At 28.4% G+C, this 24411-nt stretch overlaps 3 protein-coding genes across 3 annotated transcripts; 1 reads left to right on the top strand and 2 right to left on the bottom strand.

The window, feature by feature from the left end:
• Positions 1-463: 463 nt before the first annotated feature.
• On the top strand, positions 464-3274 carry LOC124925881 (cytochrome P450 81Q32-like). The gene is made up of 2 exons (XM_047466001.1): positions 464-1421; positions 2609-3274. The coding sequence occupies exons 1-2, from the start codon at positions 519-521 to the stop codon at positions 3224-3226; spliced, it is 1521 nt and encodes a 506-aa protein (XP_047321957.1). The 5' UTR covers positions 464-518; the 3' UTR covers positions 3227-3274.
• A 1387-nt stretch (positions 3275-4661) lies between these two features.
• LOC124924392 (putative uncharacterized protein DDB_G0278921) lies at positions 4662-5723 on the bottom strand. Its single transcript, XM_047464435.1, has one exon. The coding sequence runs from the start codon at positions 5721-5723 to the stop codon at positions 4662-4664; it is 1062 nt and encodes a 353-aa protein (XP_047320391.1).
• Positions 5724-13029: 7306 nt separating this feature from the next.
• On the bottom strand, positions 13030-16739 carry LOC124925880 (UDP-rhamnose/UDP-galactose transporter 2-like). The gene is made up of 5 exons (XM_047466000.1): positions 16211-16739; positions 15160-15344; positions 14562-14762; positions 13711-13872; positions 13030-13630 (listed from the first exon to the last, which is right to left on the bottom strand). Exons 1-5 carry the CDS (start codon positions 16338-16340, stop codon positions 13277-13279), a joined length of 1032 nt encoding a protein of 343 aa, XP_047321956.1. The 5' UTR covers positions 16341-16739; the 3' UTR covers positions 13030-13276.
• Positions 16740-24411: the final 7672 nt, after the last annotated feature.

Raw genomic sequence — 24411 nt, 5'->3', positions numbered from 1 at the left:
TCTGAATACTTTAAAAATTAAGCATTATTATATATATATATATGCATATTATATATATATATATATATATATATATATATATATATATATATAGATATAGATATAGATAACTTCAAAAATCATGATAAATTTCTAAATTAAAAAAAATATATACAAAATGTGGCTATGGATTTGACTTTATTTTTTTTAAATGTTATTTATAATATTTGATTGAGCGTTTGATTTTTGTGAATTAATATTTTAAAATATTTTAAAATATGTATATATTATCAAATTTAATAATAATTTTATTAGTTTAACTCTAACTCCAACCATTTTCAAATAAAGCTATATATTTAAATAGTCTCAAATCAGCACAAATGAGTTATTTAAACAAAAGCTAAATTCTAAGAAGGACGGTTATATGTTACAACTGAAACAGTCCAATTTTGACACGAGTTTCAATTTGAAATCCATCTTCAATAATTATCTTCTTCTTCGTTAATTACAACTCTGTAACTCTCTCTCTCTTCAGATCCATGGCTCTTCTCTACCTTGCCGCCATAGCTTTTACCATTTACATCTTCACAAATCGTATCCTCCATAAGATCCGAAACCTACCGCCAACTCCTTTTCCCACTCTCCCAATAATCGGCCATCTCTACCTCTTCTCAAATCCTCTTCACCGTGCCCTAGCCCGAATCTCCTCCCGTCACGGTCCAATCATTTTCCTCCGATTCGGATCTCGTCCAGTCCTCCTAATCTCCTCTCCCTCCGCCGCTAACGATTGTTTCACCAAAAACGACCTTGTTTTCGCCAATCGCCCTAAACTAATGTCCGGAAATATCCTAGGGTACAACTACACAAGCCTATCCTGGTCTCCTTACGGTGATAACTGGCGTAATCTCCGTAGAATCGCAACAATTGAGATCTTATCATCTCACCGTCTCCAATTACTATCCAGCGTACGAATCGATGAGGTTAGACGGTTGATTTGTAGATTAGATAAGGGATCTAGATCTGGCGAGACGGTTAATATGAAGAAGAGTTTATTTGAGTTGATGTCGAATGTTATGACTATGATGATTGCTGGTAAGAGGTACTTTGCAGAGGAAGAAGAGACGATGAAGGCGGAGAAGTTTAGGGAGATGGTGGAAGCGACGTTTCGATTGAGTGGTGCGACGAATCATTTGGATTTTTTGCCGGTTTTGAAGTGGATTGGTGTTAGAGGATTGGAGAAAGAGTTGATGGAATTGATGGAGAAGAGAGAGAAGTGGTTGTTGGAGATGATTGATGGAAATAGAAGATCGATTGAAGGAATTGAAATGGAAGATGAACAGATTGGAGGAGGAAGGAAGAAGACGATGATTGAATTGTTGCTTTCATTGAAGGAATCTGAGCCTGAGTATTATACGGATAGTAAGATTGGAAGCATCATTTGGGTAACTATTACATTCTCCCTTTTCAATATATTTGAACTTAATTAGTAAAATTTTGAATTATGAGGAAGGATAGAGCACAAACACAAAGTCACGAATAGTGTAGGAAATAGAAAAAAATGTTTAGTCCGAACTCTTCGGAAAAAATGTTCTGAAAATATTCATTTTTAGGAGAAAAATGTTTCGAAAATGTTCACTTTCGAGAGAAAAACACTCCCAAAAGGTTTTATTTTTGAGACATAAACGTCTCAAAAAAATTCATTTTTTAAACTCTCGAAACGTTTTTCTCACAAAAGTGATTCTTTTTCTTCTCTTTCTCGAAAAATAAAAGAGGAATATATATATATATTTTTAAAATGACTACTAGGACTAGGATTTGCGGCTTTACTTTGTTGTTCATATCATTTTTCATTTTAAGAATGTGATAACAAATCCTTACTAAATTGATTTAATCTCTTTAAAAAAAATCGCATTGTTAAATATTTTAAATTCATCTGAATCTTTTAATCTTAACTCTTACAACTTAGGTGCATGAGTTATAAAATTAAATAATATTAAAACAACTTTTATATATATATAAAATTGTTTTTTGAATTTCAAAAATTTAGACTACACAATAATAACCGTGGACTTCTCTTTATAGGGTTATTAACAATTTTTTTATTTATGTATGTAAAAAAACAAAATTAGAAACTAAACTAAGTTGAAGTGATAAATTTATAAAAAAAATTCTCACTAAATCTAATTTGGTAGTTAGTACTAAGGAAATTATTTTTTTATATATGTTATGAATATTTCTTAATAAATAATATGTTGACCCTATTCGAAGCTCATCACCATATCATATTGAATATGGTTTTTATCTCATTGAGATTGTTTTTTTTAATAAAAATAATCTTCATATTATTAATATAATAATATTTATATCTTTGATTGGAATGTGTGGAGGCAATGAAATAGTCTCATATTTTCCCTATAAAATAAGTATTTTCTTATATAATATGTTATCCTATTGGAAGCCCATCACCAAATATTTAATATGGTTTAATCTCACAGTGATTGGATTTTTTTAATAAAAATAATCTTTTCATGTTATTAATATTTATATCTTTGATTGGAATATATGTAGACAATGCAATAGACTTATTTTATAAGAAAAATAAGTGACTTTCTGATTGTTGTCAAAATAGGTTTTATTAGCTGCTGGAACAGACACATCAGCTGGAACTATGGAATGGGCTTTATCACTCCTTCTCAACAATCCAAAAATCTTAAAGAAGGCCCAAGACGAAATAGATGAAAAGGTTGGTTTCGAAAGAATACTCGAAGAATCGGACTTGGCCCAACTTCCTTACCTTCATTGTATCATAACCGAAACCATGCGACTATTCCCCGTCGGACCACTTCTAGTTCCCCACGAGTCCTCTGATGATTGTTCTGTTGGTGGCTATAGAGTCCCACGTGGAACTATGTTGCTCGTAAACGTGAGTGCCATACAAAATGATCCCGAATTATGGGAAAATCCTAATGAGTTTAGGCCCGAGAGGTTTGAAGGGCTCGATAGGTCCCGAGAAGAGTTTAAGTTATTTCCATTTGGGATGGGAAGAAGGCGATGTCCCGGAGAGGGCTTAGCCATGCGAATGATTGGGCTTACACTTGGATCGTTGATTCAATGCTTTGATTGGGAAAGATTGGACAAAGAGATGGTGGACATGACCGAAGGTCGTGGGCTTACAATGCATAAGGCACATCCTCTTATTGCTAAGTGTAGATCAAGGCCCATAGTTTCTAGTCTTTTGTCTAATTAAACTTAACACAATCACTCTAATTTTAAATTTTAAGATTTGGTTTATTAAGGTGGTGGGGTTTCGCTAGTTCTCTTTCTTTTAAAAACAAATTTAAGATTTGTATTAATAATACTATTGTAAATATTATTTTTAATAATATAAATAATAAACAATAATAAAAAATATTATAATAAGAATTTGTATTTTATCTGTTTAGATTTTGTTGTCACTTTCCATTGGATTTAATTAAAATAAATAAATATTTAATTATATTTTTTTATTAAATTATTAATTAAAATATTAAAATTCTTTATAATATTTAAAAATAAAGAACTATTCAAATAATCTGGATAAACTATTTTTTTTTAAATGAGCATAGACCTAACTGAATTATATGAAAGTAATAACTAATTTAAAGTGTGATTTTGCAATCCAGTATTTAATATTAAATTAAGTTAAGTATGAGTATGGGTTAAGAATCTTAAGATATGTTATTTTTGTTATATATATAAAAAATAAAGTTATTAATAAAAACATGTGATTCAATACCATATGTATTTGACATATATAATTTTGGGTAGTAGTGAATATGAGTTGGTTCGGTGGTATAAAAAAAAATAATAAAGCACTATTTCACCTTTTATTTATATAATATTTTAATTATTATTTTAATATTTATCTTACTCAATTTTTATTATCAATTATATTTAAATTAATAAAATAATATTTAAATTAATAAATAAAATAAATGTTTTAAAATTAATAATAATATTATATGATTATATATTTATTTTATTCTTATTATTAATATTTTCATAAACTTAATTCTCCATTTTCATAAACTTAATATTTTAAATTTACAACCCATAAACTTAAAACGATTAAAAATAAAATTAAAAATGCTATATTTATGTTTCGAGCTTGCAACATAACAAAACAATTACAACCCTTTAACCAACTTTTTAATTCAACACATATATATATATATATATATGATGTGATTTGATATTTGTTTTTTTTTTTAAATCAAATAACTATCAAACTAGCTTTTTATCCAAATAATTCATTAAATACTTTAAAATTAATTTTATTTTTTAAAATTAATAAATTTCAGGCAAAGTCTTAAATTTAATTCAAATTACCCATTATCATTGTCAATCATTTATTTAATCATATCATTCAAAAACATAAACTAAAATAACATATCTGGCACATGTGGGTTATGCCACTATTCTACTGCGACACTCTAATTTTAATAATATAATTGTAAATAATACATATTTTAATAATATAATTGTAAATAATACATTTTATTCATGTTTCTTAAGCTTATTAGAGGTTACTAATATAGTTTAGATTAACCAAATCTTGAATAATATTAAATTTCTTAATTAAAAATCCAAGTATTCTATAATGTTTTGGGAATTATTTATTTTGAAGTAGGAGCACCTCTCGTTCATTCCCTACAAAAATTCGACATCATACTTGAGCTCTTCTTAATTCGCAAAATCCTAAGGTTTCGACCATTTCTTGAGACAATTTCCTTCAAGTAACCCCTTCTATTGTTTCGATGATAATCAATCCAAACACATAACTGTCTAATAGCCTCCTTCTTCTCCTCCCCAATCATAGCAATCTCTTCTTCCTTCTCATTCACAACCTTCTCCATTTTCTTCAACTTCTCCCTTAATTCCATTATCTCTTCTTCTTGTTCCTTCTCCTCTATTTCTTTCTTCATAGCCCATTCCTTCACAAACACAGCCCAACAAGAAAACGTCGAAACCCTCTTCATAATATCATCGCTGAATTCCTCGAACTTAACTCCCACCCTGTTGAGTTCCTTCACCATGTCCTCAATAATTATCATGTCAGTCTTCTCTTTCGAGTACTTGTCTCTTGTTTTCATGTAGGCTTCCTTGTTCTCGATATGAAGTTGTTCTGCCACATTTATTCTCCTGCTCATCATTTGAATTCGGTCTTCTAAATTCTTACGTAACTCTCCAACTGTCTCGTTGATCTTCTTCTCCACTATTTGTTTCACTTCCTTATTCTCGTCGGTTAACTTATTTATGATGTTGTTTTGATAACTCACTGTTTTCCTATTTTCTTTCTCCATTTCGAATATTGTATTGTGTAGACGGTTGTTCTCTGTTTTTAATGCAGCCAATTCTAGTATCATGCTCTCGTTGGTGTTGGTGTTGGTGTTGGTGTTGGTGTTGGTGTTGGTGTTGGTGTTGGTGTTGGTGTTGGTGTTGGTGTTGGTGTTGGTGTTGGTGTTGGTGTTGGTGTTGGTGTTGGTGTTGGTGTTGGTGTTAGTGTTGGTGTTGGTGTTGGATTTGATGTTTGGGTTGTTTATTAGACTTGAAGCTTCGATGTTGTTTGAATTCATTTTGTTCATCTTGACTTGAAGGCAGTTGGAATGTGCCATTAAGACTTCAATTTTGGATCTTGAATTTCTCTCCGTCTCTTCAATCTTCTTTATAAGAACTGAAACATCTCCTTGCTCATTGTTCTTCATTTTCTTTAGATGATTCTTATCATAAAGCAAACGCAACAATATGGTAGTGTTTAGTGTGGATTCTTCACCTGAATTCTTGTAATCTACTTTATGAGTTTTTAAAAAGGTCTGTAACTTTATTTTTTTATTTCTGCAACAAGGAGATAAAAATCAGCACAAGAAAAGACATGTGTATAAAAAAACACTAAAGAATTCAGCTGAAATAAGAATATGAATTCAAACATAAAGTTGCCCCTTTAAATTGATCAATCCCATAGTTATTGTCTTTCCATTTTTTTTTTAATTTCCTACCTCGCATTTAAAACCTTTTTGATACAACGTTCTTGAACTCTTTTGAAAATTGAACTCTTTTGAAAAAGATGTAAAGTAATAATTACTGAATGATTAGAATTGAGAAGCTAGCAATAATGGAACTTAAGCATCCTTATGAGAATGAAATAGCATAATGTAAATATCTCAAATAATGAGGTTTGTTAGTTTCATTAACATCCATTTTTAAATAAAGTAAAACAGAACCAATGCAAATATGTCATTTGGATTTAACGAAAATTCATATTATAATAAACAATAAAGGATCAATATAATACAAAGAGTTTGTTCAATAACTTTCCCCAACTCCTTAAACATTTTCCATAGTCGTCCTACTCATCATCAGTATGTTTTCAGAAATTAACAGTCAATTCACTTAATTAGTTCACTTATAAACAAAAATAGGTATTTGTTCATGTAACAAAAGATAACAAATCAACAGCAGAACAAACGATTCAAACATGGAGTAAAATTGAGAAAAAACCTAAAATTCTCTTTAACCGAAAACCTAAATTTCCAAACTTGAAAAAGAGACAAACTAATATCATTTCTTAATCATTGAAACATGTAACAACAATGATTAATCTCTATTTCTTTCATATCCAAAATAGACATTAGTTTTCAATACTTTCTGACAATTGATATTTCATTACCGAATTCTCAAAACCGTCTCTTTGCATACATTTGATTCTTCAAGTAATGAAAATAGCTTAAAAAGTAGAAATCTCATGCATACCTGGAAATTGCGAACTGAAAATTTCATATCTCCAATGAACAGAGAAGAGAGAGAGGAGGAAAATCTAAAATATAATATGTAAGTAAGCAAATAACTAACTCTATATATACAAATTTTTTTAAAATTATTTTTAATTATTTCTTTTTTATGAAAAAAAACAGTAAGAATCCAAGCTGTCATATCAGTTAGATTATAATAGATTATGATGTTAATCAACAGTTAAAGATTTTTGTTTTAATTTTATTCAAATAAATAAACTTAATATTTAAGTTATTAATTAAAATATATTTTTCATAATTTTTTATTTACATTTTAAAATTAAATTAAAATTAAATCATTTTACTTTATTTATCAAAATAAATTATTTTAATTTTTTAACTTAAGAAACTAGAATAATTATAGTCACGATTTTCATTTCCATTGAAGTATTTTAGATGAGAAAGCTAATATTTTAAAATAAAATTTATATATTTAAATTATTCTATTAAAATAAATCAATTTTTTTTACCATAAATAGTTCATGATCAAACAAACTACAAATTATTTTCAAATAACCTACTCAAACAAGCCCTAAGTGTGATTGAAAATACAGATCAAAATTGTATTTCTTTATTTATAAAAGTTGTTAGAATTTATTCATATAATATTTTAAATTCTTTATATATTTTAAACTTTGTAGGAAGATTGCTATAACTGACTTTTTCTTTTTTTTACTTTGTTCCTATCATCATTAGAAGTCACTTTTACAAATTTATAAAGTAAAAATGAAAATAATTTTGTTTTCATTAAATATAAGGATGTGATTAAAATAAAATAAATTTTTGTAAGATAAAAAAAAGTGAATGAAAAACAAAATTTAGATAATACTACAAACAAAACTTTTGATATTTTTTCTATTGAATATATTTTGTTTTGAATTTTGAAAAGAAATTAAAAAACACATACAAAATTACCTGTTTATAAAATTGATTATTAGACTAATGTAGAGTCATGACCCAACCCATACATATCTCAAATATAGAAATATATTTATATATTTTATATCAAGAAAGTTTTTACTTTACTTAATTTGTTGTCACCCTATACTTACTAATACAAGAAAGTACTAATATATGGTAAAGACCCTTTAGAAAGACCCTTTAGAAAGCAATATTACATTTTAAAGAAAATAAAATGAGGAAAGAACACAATATTCCAATAATATTGCACTCATGTTAAACAACTTAACCAAAAAATAGAACCATACTACAATTACACGAATGAACATAAAATGCACTTATTATAAACGAGCATAAAAAGGTTTAATTACAATTTATTGGTATTACATAACCCGAAGATATCTAAACCGAATAATAAAACATATTCAATTATAATTTGTTAGTACCACATAACCTCGAAGATAACTAAACCGAATGATAAAAAATATTATTTTATTTTATATTTAACATTTATTTGATAATATGTAACCTGAAAATGATTCATATAATATATTATCACTAGCTAAATATAAATGTATTTAAAAAAAACAATATTTTATTTTATATAATATATAATAGATGATACGTTTTTGTTCGATTCACACTTAAAACGTCTTAAGTTGAAGTGAATGTCTTGACATTGAGGTCAAGCACAAAAAATTTATCGTTAATCTAAATTATTTTAATAATAAGATTCAAACAATGTTTCTAATAGACGACGATACTTATAACCACTCGTACCCTACCTAAATATTATAGGTAGGATAATAATCTATCTCGACTCGCCATTGATGGTTATGGAAAATTGTCAATACGAAGGTTCGACATTGGAAAAGAAAGTGTCGGGTAAGATATATATTTTAAGCTTGTTTGTTGTTGAATTATTTGAAAGGTATGAAATCAAAATTTTATTTGGATGAAAATTTGAGTATTTTATTATTATTTAGATTAAATTATTAAAATGACTTTTTATATTTAAACTTTATAAAAATAAAGTAAATATATTTTAGTATTTTAAATTATATGAATGAAGCAATTTGATGATTAAGAATATACCTGATGTGATTGAGATATTATTTTTTTAAAATTCAAATAACTCAATATCAATGAAATAACTCATTTTTAAATACCTCCAAACCAAACATATTTTTTGAAAATAACCATATTTCAGATTAAAAAAAAACCTTAAATATAATCCAAATTCCATCATATTATTCAAATCATAAACTAAAATAACAAAATACCTTTATTTATCTTTAAAATATATAACATTTTAAATTATTAAATATTTTACTCATCTATATATATAATATTGCTTAAAGTCAACAAACATCACATTATTCAAATCATAAACTAAAATAATAAAATACATTTATTTATCTTTGAAATATATAACATTTTAAATTATTAAATATTTTACTCAATCTATATATATATATATAATATTGCTTAAAGTCAACAAATATCACATTAATCTACGGTCATCATGTATTTTCTCTCTCAACTCTCATTTTCTTAATTAAATTTTGTTTTCCATTAATTATATATATATATATATATATATATATATTTCCTTACCATATATCATCTAAAAAATTATCTATATTCATATTACTTCATGATATAAACATTTTTCTTTTTATAAATACATTACCTTCATAATTTTTATATTTATTTTATATATATATATATATATAATATATATAAACTTTTTTTTTTTTTTTGTTATAAATGAACATACCTTCATCATTTTATATTTATTTGTTACCTTATATATATTATATTATTTTTCATCATTAATTTTATATAAATAAATTTTATCTTTTATCATACATTTTTTCTCTCATCATATATATATATATATATATAATATTTTCTTTATGAGTATAAATAATTTTTATGTTAATATAAAAATTAACTAATTGGTAATAAATATTAAATACAAAATATATATACATAAACAAAATAATAAAATTATTTCAACAATCGTAAGTGGTCCAGCGTTTTAAGTGTTTACATTTCATGTTGAAGACCAGAGTTTGAATTCCAAAATTTTTATTTTCAAAAATGTATTCTTGACTATAATATACGGTGACACAACTTTTAAACAAATGATAGGCATCTCAAAGTTGATGACAAAATTAGTGGTTGGTTTGACGAGTATTTTAAAGTCTGAGGTCACGAGATGGAGGTCGGGTGGTGGGGTGGTTTGTCGAGTATGAGATCGAAGTTATTGGTTGATATGACGAGAACTTAAAATTTTGAGGTGTGTGAGGTCGGAATTAGTGGTTGGTTTGGCGAGTATTTGAAAGTGTGAGATCACGAGATGGAAGTTGGGTGATGGGTGGTTTGTCGAGTGTGGGGTTGGAATTAATGGTTGGTTTAACAAGAATTTGAAAGTGTGAGGTCACGAGATGAATGTTGGGTGGTGGTTAGTGATTGGTTTAACATTGGATAAGAGGTTTGTGATCAATTGAGATTGGTTGTTGATTTGTTGAAGTGAGAGTAAACGAGAGGTCGATTAAGATTGGTGAGTAGTTTGTCGATAAATAAAGAGGCATATGAAAAAGTGTGAGTCACAAGATTATGGTCAATTGGAGGGTTAGTGGTTGAGTTTGACGAGATATAAGAGGTGTGTCATCAATTGAGGTCGACTAAGATTGGTGGGTGGTTTGCCGAAGGGTTTAAAATAAAGTTTTTAAACTTACAAACATGTGAAGATATAAATTATAAGACCATCTCCAACCCATAAACTCATTCTCAAACCCAAAATGCAGTAACATCACATCAAACAGTAATTATCTCCAATCCAAAACCCATTCTCAAACTCAAAAGAATATTATTCTTATAATATTTCTTTCTTACACTAACTTTTTAACCTTATTAATATTATCTATATATTTATCAACTTTACATATTTAACCCAAATATTTTCTCTTTCATTTAATAAAATTAATTATATATCAATAATTCATAAACAACAAAATAATTCTAATACATTTAAATAAACAAACATTGTTAACATATTATAAGATAATTTATAAAATTAAAATTATAAAATATAAGTTAAAAATATAAAATAAATTATAAAATATAAAATAAATTAGATTAAATTTTAAATAGAATAAATTTAATGATTTAATTATATATTTAAAATTTTTTTTAACTTTTTATCTTAAAAATAAAAAAAATATAAGTTGAAAGATTAATTTAAATATAAAAAAATTAAAAATTCTAAAAAATATATATATAACCTAAGGGCCATTTTTTTAAAAAATGGCCAAAATGCAGGATCTACGTCCAAACGCATATATGGCTGGAGGAGAGAGTACAAAAACTCATTTTGGATTTTTTTAGTAGGGTTGGAGCAAAAAGGGCACCAAAAACCCATTATGGGTGCCCGTTGAAGATGGTCTAAAGACCTTCCTAGAGATTCGGAATACAATAAGCGATAAAGAGGGTAAGAAGTTGACCACGTGGTCGGGCAAAATGTCCTTTAGTAAGGTTATGAGTTCGACAATGATAAACAATTCAGGTTTTACTTACTTTTTAAGTTTAGAGTTATGTTTTCGTCTGAAAATTAACTCGCGATCTAACAAAATGAATTAGTCGAGAAAAAAATATCTAAAAGGTTATAAATTTTTTTTCTCCAACTTATGAATCAGGTGATAAATTCATATATAATAACATAAATGTCTATGATAATTCTATTTAGTACAATATTTATATTTTGAATAATTCATAATATATAAAATCATTTTTTACAATAAATTATATATTATATAGTGATCAACGTCTTAAAATTTTATTTAGTAGGCTAGTTTCTATAATGATTGTTATGTAATTCATAATATTTTAAACTATATATTGTATTTAATGAAAACTTTTTAAGTTTAAACTTTTTTTTTAATTTGTAATTAAAAAAAGTTACTAATCATGGATTATATTTCATATTTATTATTCTTTTGTGTTATTTTATATGAATTTATGTTTAAATATTAAGAAAATAAGGTAAAATAAATAAAAAGATTTCGTTGAAATGGTTGGTTTGAAAATTTCCCAAAAAACTAATTATTTCTTTATTGTTTGTTTTTTTAGAAAGTTTTCAAATTAATTATATTTTAAAAATACTTTTGTATTATTCAAGCAAACAAATTTATAATGATACGTTATACTATTAGGTTATAATTAAATAAAGAAAAGGAAAGAATCAAGACTCATAATTGTTATTAAGCTCATAATTGTTATTAAGCGGTCAAATTTTATGCCGATGGATATGATCGAATTTGGATAAATAAAATAAATGTAATTTTATTTTTCTAACCAAAAAAAGCACAAGACAAGTGATCTTGTCAATATATTTTCGTACTCATTATTAAAAAAATGGATAAAATTTTGATTGTATTCTTAAAATACTATTGTAAGCCGCTCTTACATCCATTATCCTAATTGCAAGAGAATAACATTATTAATAAGTCGTGGCAAGGATATGAATTCCATGCAGACTGTAAAAGAAACAATTAACATGTTTTTAGTATACAATTTTCTGAGGAGAAAAATATCTTATGTATTATGGTGAAATAAAAAAGAAACTAAAACTAGAATTTACAAGATCATGAGTATTGTAATTGTAGAGGGAAGTCTGCTAATTCACAATCTCGATGTCACTTTCATCAAGACAATTATAGATCTCACATTAGAGAGCACCTAATGAAAAAGTGAAGAATTCTGTACGCAAATGGGTGACAAAAAAGTTGTCTTTCGCGGGTAAAATCGAGCTAGTCGATATGGACATCATCGAGTATTGGTCCCAAGTCCCAACACTTCGTTTTACAAAAAAAAGAAAAAAAAAAGAACATAGGTGAAAAAAATGTCAAATGACTTCTACTACAAGCAAAAATTCTCAAGTTTTAAATCATATTTGGAGAACTTGAACTTTCAGATGCATTCAACTCACTGCACTCATCACCACCCGGTCCACTAGAAATCGCAATTTCTGAATTATGGGAAGCTATAAATACTTGCTTCTTTGAAGGATCGAAAGTTTACCCGAAAAAGCTTTGGAAAGATGCCTTGCACCTCTTGACAAATTCCTTATTCCAATAAGTTCTTGATCTCCTCATTATCCATGAACTGGGGCTATCCCTCTTAAAGATGTCAAATATTACATTTATCTTATGGGATGGGGATTTATAACTTCATGACCACAACACCAATCATTGTTTGCAACTTCTATCATGTGTGATTTGCAGTTGCGATATCGATATAGAGTGACAAAAGTAACAAATAGAAAACTGTAGAAATTATACCCCAATTAACCATACATACCCTAACAATTTCAATATTCAATTCCTCTGTACTATTTGCACCTAAAATTACTTAATACAAATATTAAATAAACCCTAAAAAAAGGATTATCATCACAGTTTCTAAATCTATAACCCTTAAAAACATTAACGTGAAAGGAAACTATAAATAATCATAAATTTTCTTTTCTAAATTTCGAATCGTTTATGCAAGAATGTACTAAATTACCCCTTCGATACAGCAAGTTCGAGGTCCTTGACTGGAAAACGCTCAACTCCCTCCTTCAATAACATAATTTCTTCTTCTGTCAGGCTAGTTTTCGCCATTGAAGTAACCTTAGATTGTTTCTCAGACTCCATTGCCCAACTATAGATTATCATACCTAAGACTGCTATAATCATTCCCATTATGTTCTTCATCGTCAATTCTGAATCAAACAGAATCCATCCCAATGTGAGGACACATACAGTCTTCATATGACCTAAAACCTGGAATGAGACGGCTGAGAATCGTCCAATACATAGATATTGGCTTACATTGCAGAACACGGCTAAAGTGCATGAAAGGAGTATAAATCCCTGTGTAATAATAATAGATTTAGGTACGACTCAATAACAAAAACATAAATCATTCTCCGAGACTAGGTTTGTTTACTCACAATTGCGCCAGAAGACCACTTGTAGTCCCTTATTGAATTCTGGCTTAGAAAGTAGTCGATAAAAGGACCGAGTGCAAGAAGAGAGAAGGCTTGAAATGGAGCCGTCTTACTCAACAATTCAAATGACCCAATTGAGTACTTCTTTTGCAGCGAACCTATGGACTGCATTCAAGTTTAGAAAAAAACAGCTACCGTCGTGAACATTGATTTCCATATTCTTTTCAAATTTGAATATCACTAAGGAATTGTGGGGTACAGGTTTATGTGAATAAACTATAGATTATTTAAAAAAATCTTAATTGTTGATGATTTTGAGAAACTTAATTATTATTATTTTTTTTTAAAAGACTTAAAAGGTATTAATATATAATGATAAATAAATTTTTTTTTAAAAATTGAGGGTATTTTTGTATTTTGATTATTGAATTGAGTGATGTGTGATTGATGAAAGTATGAATAAAAAGATGTTAGATTCTATTGGAATTTATGAAAAAATCAATTGAACAAGGCTTTTTAAGTGGACAAGAAAATCACAATGTTTGAAACAAAATTACCAAATGAAAAAAATCATATTCTAATCCTGGTAATGATGTAGAAAATAATCTGATAACAAATGAAAAAAATTACTTCCAGGCCAATTTTCAATCGGATCGTGATTGTGACAAATTATCAGTTTCCTAATCGACTCAAATATGACATATGTGAACTTTCCCCTAATGGAAAACATTCTTAGCTGTATTTTTCTTTCTTTCGATATATCACCATTTGTGAGAGGCAAGAAAGGTGGGGTCAATTAACATACTTATTTCGAATACTTGTTTAGAAGAATTAATATGGAAGAAGATACTCACAATTTGCTGCAGAGATGTGGATAAGACGGCGACACAAGCACATAGGAAACCTTTTCCATTGACTTTAACATCAGTTACAGTGCATACGCCAACGCCTATGACCACAACCACAACCGACATTTTAACTTCTCTCGAGTAATGCTTGCTGTGAATAATCCACTCCAATACACACACAACTGGAATCATGCTGAGCTTTGATATCTACAACAATTATAGACATAGTAATACTATTACTAACTAAACATTACACAACAATTGCAGCTTCATGGTTAATTGTTGGATTCACCAATAAATTTTCAATGTTGAATTTACCTATAACAAATTGAACCTGTGTTTGATGCAGATTCATTTCTGGGTCCCTAAGTTTTGTGTCCAGATGTTTCCAAATGGGTTGTTTGGAAACAAAATTTAGTCAAAGGAAAAAACAATATTTTTTTATGTTTCTGTATTTGGAAATCTAGATACAAAAACAATAGTGTTTCCATACGTGGCGTAAGCTTCTTAAAGCTATTTAACGGTGAAGAAGTTCCAGATACATTAAACTGGATGAATTTCACTAAGCAAGAAGTAAATTTAAATTCATTTTTCCTTCTCATACTTGGTAAAATCCGACAGAATTTAGCATCAGACTTAAATTCATTCCCGTGATCGACATATTGGCAATAATTGAGAACCAGAGAAGCTCCCAGTTAGGCACATGCTTTGATGCAGAGTACCCAGTGGCATTTGACACAACTCCAACCAAAGCAGTAACAAGAAAATGAAATCCAGTTAAAGTTGTGGCTGCAAAGATGAAGAAACTCGTTGTCAATTCATGAACATATAACACTACTTCATCTGTCATTAAATAGCTAAAGAAGAGATTATCATGTAAACTCAAAAAATGTATAGAACTGAGCATTGCTCAAATTATTTCATATTTCTATCACTACAATATGGAGAAATTCTACCAAAACTAACTCTGAATGTGTACAAATTTAAACTAGTATCAGCACTTTTTTAAGTCTCTTGTCCCCTAAAATTTGAACATGTAACTTTCAGCTGAAATCTTGAACAGATTTGGCAATTCTAACAAACTTTACCAGTGTCTGTGTCGATAATGAGACAGACATACAAGGTAAGACAATTTTCAATTCAAATCATTAAACAATTTAATTATAGATTGATAACAACAACCATTGCATTAAATCTTGATCCTGTACTTCTGCAAGAGAAGGCTTTTCCAATCGAACTAGACAATTACCAACTCAAAAATTTCTAAAAAATCATAGTTTCCAAATGGGTTCATTGATCAGTAGACAGCACCTGAGAAGAATTACAAAGAACAGAGTTTACAAAATCTCTCTAGCTGCAAGAATAAAGCCCCAGCTTAAAAAAATCAAAAGTCATAAACAAAAATACAGTGCAAGATGACAATCAACTACAATTGCAATAGCCACTCTTCTGGGTGAAAGGAAAAGACAATCCCACGAATAAGGTTTGATTCAATATCATCTAGAAATGGAATTACAAGGTGGGTAAAGCCAGATTCATATATGCCATAAAAAATGGAAGAAATGAAAAAACGACAGCATAGAAAGGCAAGATAATTGCGTCAATATGAGCTGATAAAAGAATTCACATAAAGTGGAAGGAGAGAAAAGGCTGACCGAATCTAAACGAATAACCATTAAGGGACATGAGTTGTTTATTAGCCATAATGATTCCAACAGAACTTATAATATTCATGCCCCAAGCGCCGACATCAGACACTGCGGAAGATTTCTTTTCAGTCTCCATCTTTTTTTTTTCCTTTTACTCCTGGTCGTCGTCAGCGAGGCTATACCTTCAAATATGATCAATGGAAGGATCAGCCCGCCTGGATGATTAGATCTGGCAGACAGGTAATGTGGGAACAGAGAGAAACCCAGATCGCGTGGAACAAGAAGAGGGAAAACCCAATGGGAGAAAGAAAGGAATGCAATTGAGGGCTGGGGATTGCCTATTGCTAATCGTTCCTTTCAATTTTTGTACTTTGCTAATCGTATCTGATCTTTGGCATCATCATGTTCAGATAATGTGCAGAATGTATAATGCAAATTGAGGGTGGGGAGAGAAGATCTGGAATCTTTATGGATGAAGCGGGAGGGGTGAAGATTGAAATTGGGTTGGGGGCTGTGGGAGAAGGTCGGTCAGGCAACATATCAATTATTTACAACATATCAATTATTTAAATATCTTGTAAATAATTTTAATCACTTTAACGTAGATGTTCAATATTTGGTCTGAACCGAATATTTAACCGAATTTGAATTTACCGAATTCTAATAAATTAAATTTGAATTTTATTTTCGGTTTTCGATTGAATTTCAAACCGATTAGAATTCAAATACAGTTTTCGAATTAGTTTTCGAGTTTGGGTTTCAACTCAAAAACAAATCCGAAAACTGAATTCATTTTTTATTATTTATTTTTTCAAACTTAGTTTAAGAAAAAGTTTTAAATAATCAAATTAGAATATTTGAATTCAAGATTTAACAATAAAAGAAAAAAATAAAACAACAGTAGTCTAGTGGTAAAATAGTACCCTGTCACGGTATAGACTCGGGTTCAATTTCTAGCTAGTGCAATTTATATTGAGTTATGCTAGTTCTCTTTTATTCCAAAATATCGAATTCGGTTAAAAAAATTCGAATAAATCAAACCGAGAAACTCGAATAACCCGAAAACCGAACCGATCAACACACCTACTTTAATGTTATAGTTAAAATTAATGGATAAAGAACATATAGACCATTTTTAAAATGGTTGAATTGAAACTAGTTAAATTGTTCAATCAACATAATTAAAATATTAAAAATAGTCCCACTTTTCTTAATTTGTTTTGGCTTGAGAAATTATTTTTTATTAATTTATAGCGAGAATAAAATCAAAACAGACGTCTAAAGATGGGAAGACGTCTCAAGGTGGGCAAACGTCTCAACTAAGGCTGCAAATGAGTCGAGCCGAGCTCAAACTTGTTGGAGCTCGAGCTCGAGCTCGAGCTCGACTCGAACTCGAAAGCTTGAACAAAAATTGAATTATATATAATAAATTAATTTTTTTCATATTTTTCAATATTATATATTAATTTTTTTTGTCTCTTTCAATATTATATACAATATACTCAAATATACTCATCGTTACATTCTTAGTATTTACTTTTATTATATATAATATATTAATTTTTTTTATCTTTTTAATATTATATATAATATATCCCTAATATTTATTTTTATTATATATAATATATTAATATTTATTTATCTCTTTCATTACTATTTATAATATACTTTTATTATATATATATATATATATAATATTAACATTTTTTTTATCATAAATCCCTAATATTGTTTGTCCGACTTTTTTTCTATCCTCAATCAATCATATTTTCCAATTGAAAACTCTATCTATATAAACATAAATTTCTTCTAATAAATGAAGAAATCATAAAGAAAAGAATGAAGAAGACTAACTTACGGATGTTACCCAATAAAATAGTTGTTTCCTTCTTTTCCGCTAGATTTACTTAAAACAAAAATAAATCAAAATTATCTAAAAAAACAAAAACAATAACTATAAAAGAAGTTAAAACAAATTTAATTACCAATAGAATTTTGTGAATTAATGAGATGTGAAGATTGAAGAAAGAAGAAGAAAAAGAAGAGATGAAGAGTAAAAGAAATTGTGAAAACTGAATAAGAAATATATAAAAATTAAAAAAAAAGAGATAAGAGTTATTGAAGAAAAAGAAAAACTAAAGAAGAAGAAGAAAAAATAAAGAAGAAGAGATAAGAGTTATTGAAGAAGAAGAAGAATTAAAGAAGAAGAAGATGAAGAGTAACTAAAGAAGAAGAAAAAGAAGAAGAAATGAAGAGTGACGGTAGAAAATGATGAATGAAAGATATATTAGGAATTAGGGTTTTACTTTAGGGATTATGAGCCTTCATATTGGGGGCTTTGAAGAGAGAGAAAAAAAATATTGTGTAAAATTTTAATATTAAATAAATAAAAAATGTTTATATATTATGAGGCTCGAAAAAGCTCGACAAGTCATCGAGCAAGCTTTATATGAGCTCGAGTTCGACTCGAATAATAAACGAGTCGGCTCGAGCTCGACTAAAACTCGATCAAAGTCAAGATCAAGTCGAGCTTTGACCGAGCAACTTGCGAGCGGCTCACGAACGGCTTGACTCATTTGCAGCCCTAGTCTCAACAATAGAGATCTCATCAGCTGGCGAGAGCTCATCAGTTGGGCGCTTCATCAACAGACTGTTTTATCAACAACAAATCTCATCAGCAAGACTGCTTCATCAGCAACGCTCTATAACAACTAACTGGCACAACAACTCAAATTGACAAAAAGTGCAACCAATGGAAAGACGATACGTATTCAAGAAACAGAGTCGACAGTTGCTACGGAAAGACAACAAAACACAACGACAACTTTCTTGTTTACCTAATCCCTGAATTACTCAAGCATTAATTGCCGAAACCTTTAAGTCAATCCAAGATCAGACTGTCACATCAGATCAAAGTTGACAAGAAGGGTAACCAACAGAAAGATGACACGTATTTAAAGAATGTAGTCTACTATTGTATAACGACAGTTTCCTTGGTTACCTAATCCCTTGAATTACAAAAGCATTAAATGAGAGCATTTAATGATGAATCCTCGTCAATCAACTCAAGATCTCTGGATTGTCGGCTAAATTCGACCGTTGCCATGCATCTTATTTAAAGAGCTTCAAAGCACAACAGCGAAGGTGGTCACACAAAAATATATACACTTAACGAATATGAGATCAACCGAGCATTCAAACGATTCAACAATCTTCAAATACTCAATCTACTTACTCTCTCTAGCTCATACTTCATAAGTGTATTCTGTAAGCTGAGAGATATCATACTGTAACATCTGAGAGAATATTAAGTATGCAAGTTAAACAGAAGTTGTCTGTTCAACAGAGAGTGATTACTAGGAGTTCAGAATATACAGTTGTTAAGTTTTGAGTTCTGATTGAGTTTATATATGCGCTATATAAACCAAAGTCTTCTAGTGAATCCTTCTGGAAACAGAAAAAAGTGTTACGTAGGAGTTTTATCTATAAATATCCATAAAACTCTCCGTGTCATTTACTTACTGTCTTGTTATCTTGCATTCATAAGCGTTCTCGCACTTGAATCTGTTTCAAGAGCTTGCGAAGATTTGTCAAGAGAATAAAAATAAATTTTAGTTTCTAACAGAGTTAAAATCGTGTTAAAAATTAAGGTTTAACACAACAATATTCAACCCCCTTCTGTTGTTGTATCTGATCCTAACAAAAACAACTAAATAAATATTTAGATATTAAATAATATGATATATTTATAATAATTAAAATTTTAATGAAGAAGACCAAACAATCTTATAATTTCTTCTTGATAACTCCAAAAATCTGTAATGATAATTGATGAAATAGAGCAAGTCGAACAAATCAAACGATGTCAAAAGAATCTCTATCGCTGAAAAAAGTTCTACTAAATGATAAATGATCATCTACATATATGGTCCAAAATGATAAACCCATAAAATATTAGGAGGATAGTTGTAGGAGGGGAGCAGATTTGTCGTCTCACTAGCAGTTCCACTTTATGTCCCACACTTCCAAACTTAATTTATTTTATAATTAATGCAGGTCCCACATACACGTTTAATGTGTAATTTTTCTCTATTTAAAAGAGTGGGACATAAAGTGGAACTACTTGTGAGATAGTAGATCTACCCCTGTAGGAAGAGTCGGCCCCGAGTATTGGACTACCGTAGTCCGGTAAAAAAAATGTTAGATAAATTTGTGTTGCTCTAGATCTAGATTAAAAGATAATGAAATAAAAAGGTTATTGGTGAGGTTTGAACCCATAATGAAATGAAACTTTTAATGTGTTATCTTAAACTACTAAGCCACAACATCTTAATTTAAAAAAAAACAATAAAATAAACTTATACTATCTCTATGTTTAATAAATGGGCTGCCCTAGCCCGAGGACTTTCCGGGCTTATCCCAGGGTCGACTCTGCCTTTAAGGGGATCTATCTGTTGTCTCGCTAGCAGTTCCACTTTATGTCCCACACTTTAAAACTTAGGTTATTGTATAATTAATGTGGGTCCCACATCCACGTTCAATGTGTAATTTTTCTCTATTTTAAGTGTGGGACATAAAGTGAGACTACTTGTGAGATAGTAGATATGCCCCTATAGGAGGGCCTCCCACTGATAAATATGTTTCAATAACTCTTTATTGAAAAAATAAAAAATAACTTTAAATCCGACAACTTCATCTCATTTCCATTTGTTTTTAAGAAGAGGTAAAATACAGAATCAAGAAATGATCATCAAGACAATTAGAAGGTATGAGAAACAAATCATCCACCAACAATTATGACTATTATTCATAATATAAAAATTATGGATGAAAATTTTGATTAGAGTACTAAACAAGATGTTGAATCGAATGAAACACAACACTAACTCAAATATGAGTGGTAGAAAAAAATAGGCACCCTTTGATATTAAAAAAATCATCGAAGAGGCCAAGAAAAAATAACTTTAAAACTTCTTTAAAACATCTCTAATTGTCTAATTGGTAACCATGTAAATGAAATTGGAATTACAATTTGGGTCCAATTCAAATTCTTAGGTTACCTAACATTTAAAATTAATAATTGAAGTTGAAATCTTATGAAATTCAAACAAAGATAATTTTATAATTTTTATATACTCTTTTTACATTATAATTGTAATTCCAATATCTATTTTTTATTTTTATTTTTTCAAACAATATATATTATTATTTTATTATTTATAACATACATATCGAGTTGTAATATATAAATTGAAACTCTTCGAAATTTGTTAAACTAACGTAAGCGATTTAGTTGTACATTTCGATGTTCAAACTTATCGAATCAACGCTTACCCATTAAATAAATGAAATAAACAAGTGAGTAATTGAAAGTTTTTTTCACTAAATTTTTTAACTTTCAGATTGTTGATGTCTAATTTTACTCAATTAATTAATAAAAAAGTGTAAAATATATATTTTAAATTAACTGTAAAATTTAACATAATTAGTTAAACCACAACATCTAACAATAATTAATATTTTATAAGTTAGTAAAAGATATATTTAAATTTTTTTGTAGTTAATTATAGTGAATAAAAATAAACATAGCTAACAATCTCATATAATTAAAATTTATGAAATATTTTAAATTAGTCCTCTAACGGTTACACTATGTTAATTTAATATACTTAACTTTTTTACATAATTTTTATATGTTTAATTTATTTATATAAACTTTATACGTTTAATATTTTACTTTTATCTCATATATTTTTATTAATATTTTTTATATATCATAAATTTATAATAATGAACAATATGATAAACTAAACTAAAAAATAATAAAAACAATTTTAATAAAATTAAAAAAGAAGTTAGGAAAATAAAAAATAATAATTTGTTAAAAGCTACGGAATTAAAAGATTGAGATTTAATTTGTAAAATTGATAAATATATATAAGTAGTATTGAAAAAATTAAAAAGTTAGTGTAAAAGAAATATTTCGAGAATATACTCTTTAGTTTGAGAATGAGTGTTTTGAGTTAAGATGAATTATTGTTTGATAAAACATATCTCACATGATGAAGATAAAATAAAGATAAAGGATAACAAGAAAAATAAATTGAATTGAACAACTGTACGGGCATCTTTTGTGAATTGCATACGACTCTACAATAACGTTGAACCTTCTATCGGAGAAAGGAAAAAAATAGGATTTAGCAAGTTACAAATTCTGTCTAGAGAGGATATGTATTTCTATTACTATGAAATTCATAAAAATGAAGTGGCTAATGGTGGGTTACCATTATCCTTTTTGTAGTGACGAATCTTGTATCTGTTCTTAAAAAAATGAATTATTGTTTGATATGATATTTACTACTTTTAAGTTTGAAAATGAATTTTAAGTTCAAAATCTTCAATCGTTTCTATATCACCAATATTTGTGTTATATTCTTGCATTTTCAATTCAGAGTAAGTTATGTCTATGATTTTATTAAGAACTAGTGAGAAAGTTATGCTAAGTTGCATTATGAATTTATGGGAGGCATCCTTGAGTTTTGTAAGGCATTGCATAGTTATTTTTTTTGTGAGTCAATAAAAGGTGGTAGGGGAGGGAATAACGTGTCATAAAATTATTAGTTGAAAAACGAAAAAATATAAGGAGAGAGTATAAATAAAAAATTTATTATATTTTTTGCCGCCAGTCATTCCCTCACTCACTTGTTCCCTCTTCCAAATTTTCTCTCCAATTATTTCTTATAAAATATAATATATATATATATATATATATATATATATATATATATATATATATATATATATATATATATATATATATATATATATATATATATATATCATCTGCATTTTCTTTATTTTACTTTTTTTTTTGGTTTCATTGTTTTTTTGGCTTTGTTTAAATTAATGCAATCAATTTTTCATAACATAAAAACAATATATTTGATACTTTTGTTTCAAAATGGTTGGAATTTATTTTTTTAGATAATTATTTTTAATAATATAAATCTACTATTAGGTGCATCTAAAGAATAAAATTCAACTAATTAGTTAATCTCACATTGAAACTTTTGTTAAATGACTCAATAAATATAAATTTAATCAAGCTACAACTATAAGGATTGACTTTAATTCCAATAAGTTTGTTAAATGACATCTCACATTAAAGAATGTATCAAATAACAAACTTTTGTTATGTAACATTCAAAATCTACATTTAAATTAGCCACAACATTAAGATTTAATTTAAATTTCAGTATAGACCTTAAAATGCAATGAATGCATATGATTTTGTAATTAATTTGAGATTTTTTTTAAAGATAGTTTGATTGGTGTGAAAATTTGAATTCATCTATGATTGAGGACGAATTTTTGAAATTTATTCGTGAACTAAAAATATATTGTATGTATTTTTTTTTATTTTTTTTTGGGAAAAACGACTTAGCGTTATTTCATTAAAAATTCCCAAAAACGAAAAAAAAAACCACGAGTTTAAGAGATCATTCTAGACAGGCCTAGAATGATTTTAAAGTCGTAACATTCTGAATAAAATCTAAAAAGCCAAAAACGTAAATGAATTATCTGTTTACAATGCTTTCAATTCTAGTGAGTTTTAAAAAACGGTAAATTCCAGTTCCTGCAGATATTCCAGTTCTGCTCCGTGCTTGGAATTCTTCTCCACGTTCCCGCGAGGGCGCTGCAATCCGATACAATATCTTTCCATAACTCGTCAATTCTCCTGCGGGTTCTGTCATATACCCTTGCATTCCGTTCTTGCCAAATGTTATACACCACTGCTCCAAAGCCGCACTTGAACACGCTTGTTGCAAATCTATTTCCCTTGGCTTTGAGTAGTGCTGCTTCTTTGATTTCATTCTATTCGCTCGGGAAACTGATCAACTCCAAGCTTTTATAGAATCTGTCCCAAAGCTCCGAAGCTATACAGCAACTCCCGAATAGGTGATCTATGATTTCTTCATTTCCTATGCATAGAAGACAGCTCGCGTCCGGGATGCTCATATACTTACTAATACGATAACGAGTGCTGAGTCTTTCCTAGAAGGCGAGCCATAGGATGAACTGGTGTCGAGGGATAATCTTCGTTGACCATACAAGAGAAGCCCATTCTACTTTCTGCGCTTTTTCCCGGATTACCTCCCATATTTTCTTCAATACCAGCTTCTCATTGTCCTCAGCTTTCCATTCAT

This window comes from Impatiens glandulifera, chromosome 2 (assembly GCF_907164915.1).
Source record: "Impatiens glandulifera chromosome 2, dImpGla2.1, whole genome shotgun sequence".
NCBI lineage: Eukaryota > Viridiplantae > Streptophyta > Magnoliopsida > Ericales > Balsaminaceae > Impatiens > Impatiens glandulifera.
This window is presented reverse-complemented; position numbering and strand designations above follow the sequence as displayed.

Excerpts from the sequence above, each read along its gene's own strand:
- LOC124924392 (XM_047464435.1), bottom strand. The coding sequence starts at position 5,723 with ATGAAGAACAATGAGCAAGGAGATGTTTCAGTTCTTATAAAGAAGATT.
- LOC124925880 (XM_047466000.1), bottom strand. The coding sequence starts at position 16,340 with ATGGAGACTGAAAAGAAATCTTCCGCAGTGTCTGATGTCGGCGCTTGG. Across the intron at positions 15,345-16,210 it reads TGGTTATTCGTTTAGATTCG|CCACAACTTTAACTGGATTT; the intron begins GTCAGCCTTTTC and ends TCATCTTTGCAG. Across the intron at positions 13,631-13,710 it reads AGTGGTCTTCTGGCGCAATT|GGATTTATACTCCTTTCATG; the intron begins GTGAGTAAACAA and ends ATTATTACACAG.
- LOC124925881 (XM_047466001.1), top strand. The coding sequence starts at position 519 with ATGGCTCTTCTCTACCTTGCCGCCATAGCTTTTACCATTTACATCTTC. Across the intron at positions 1,422-2,608 it reads AGATTGGAAGCATCATTTGG|GTTTTATTAGCTGCTGGAAC; the intron begins GTAACTATTACA and ends TTGTCAAAATAG.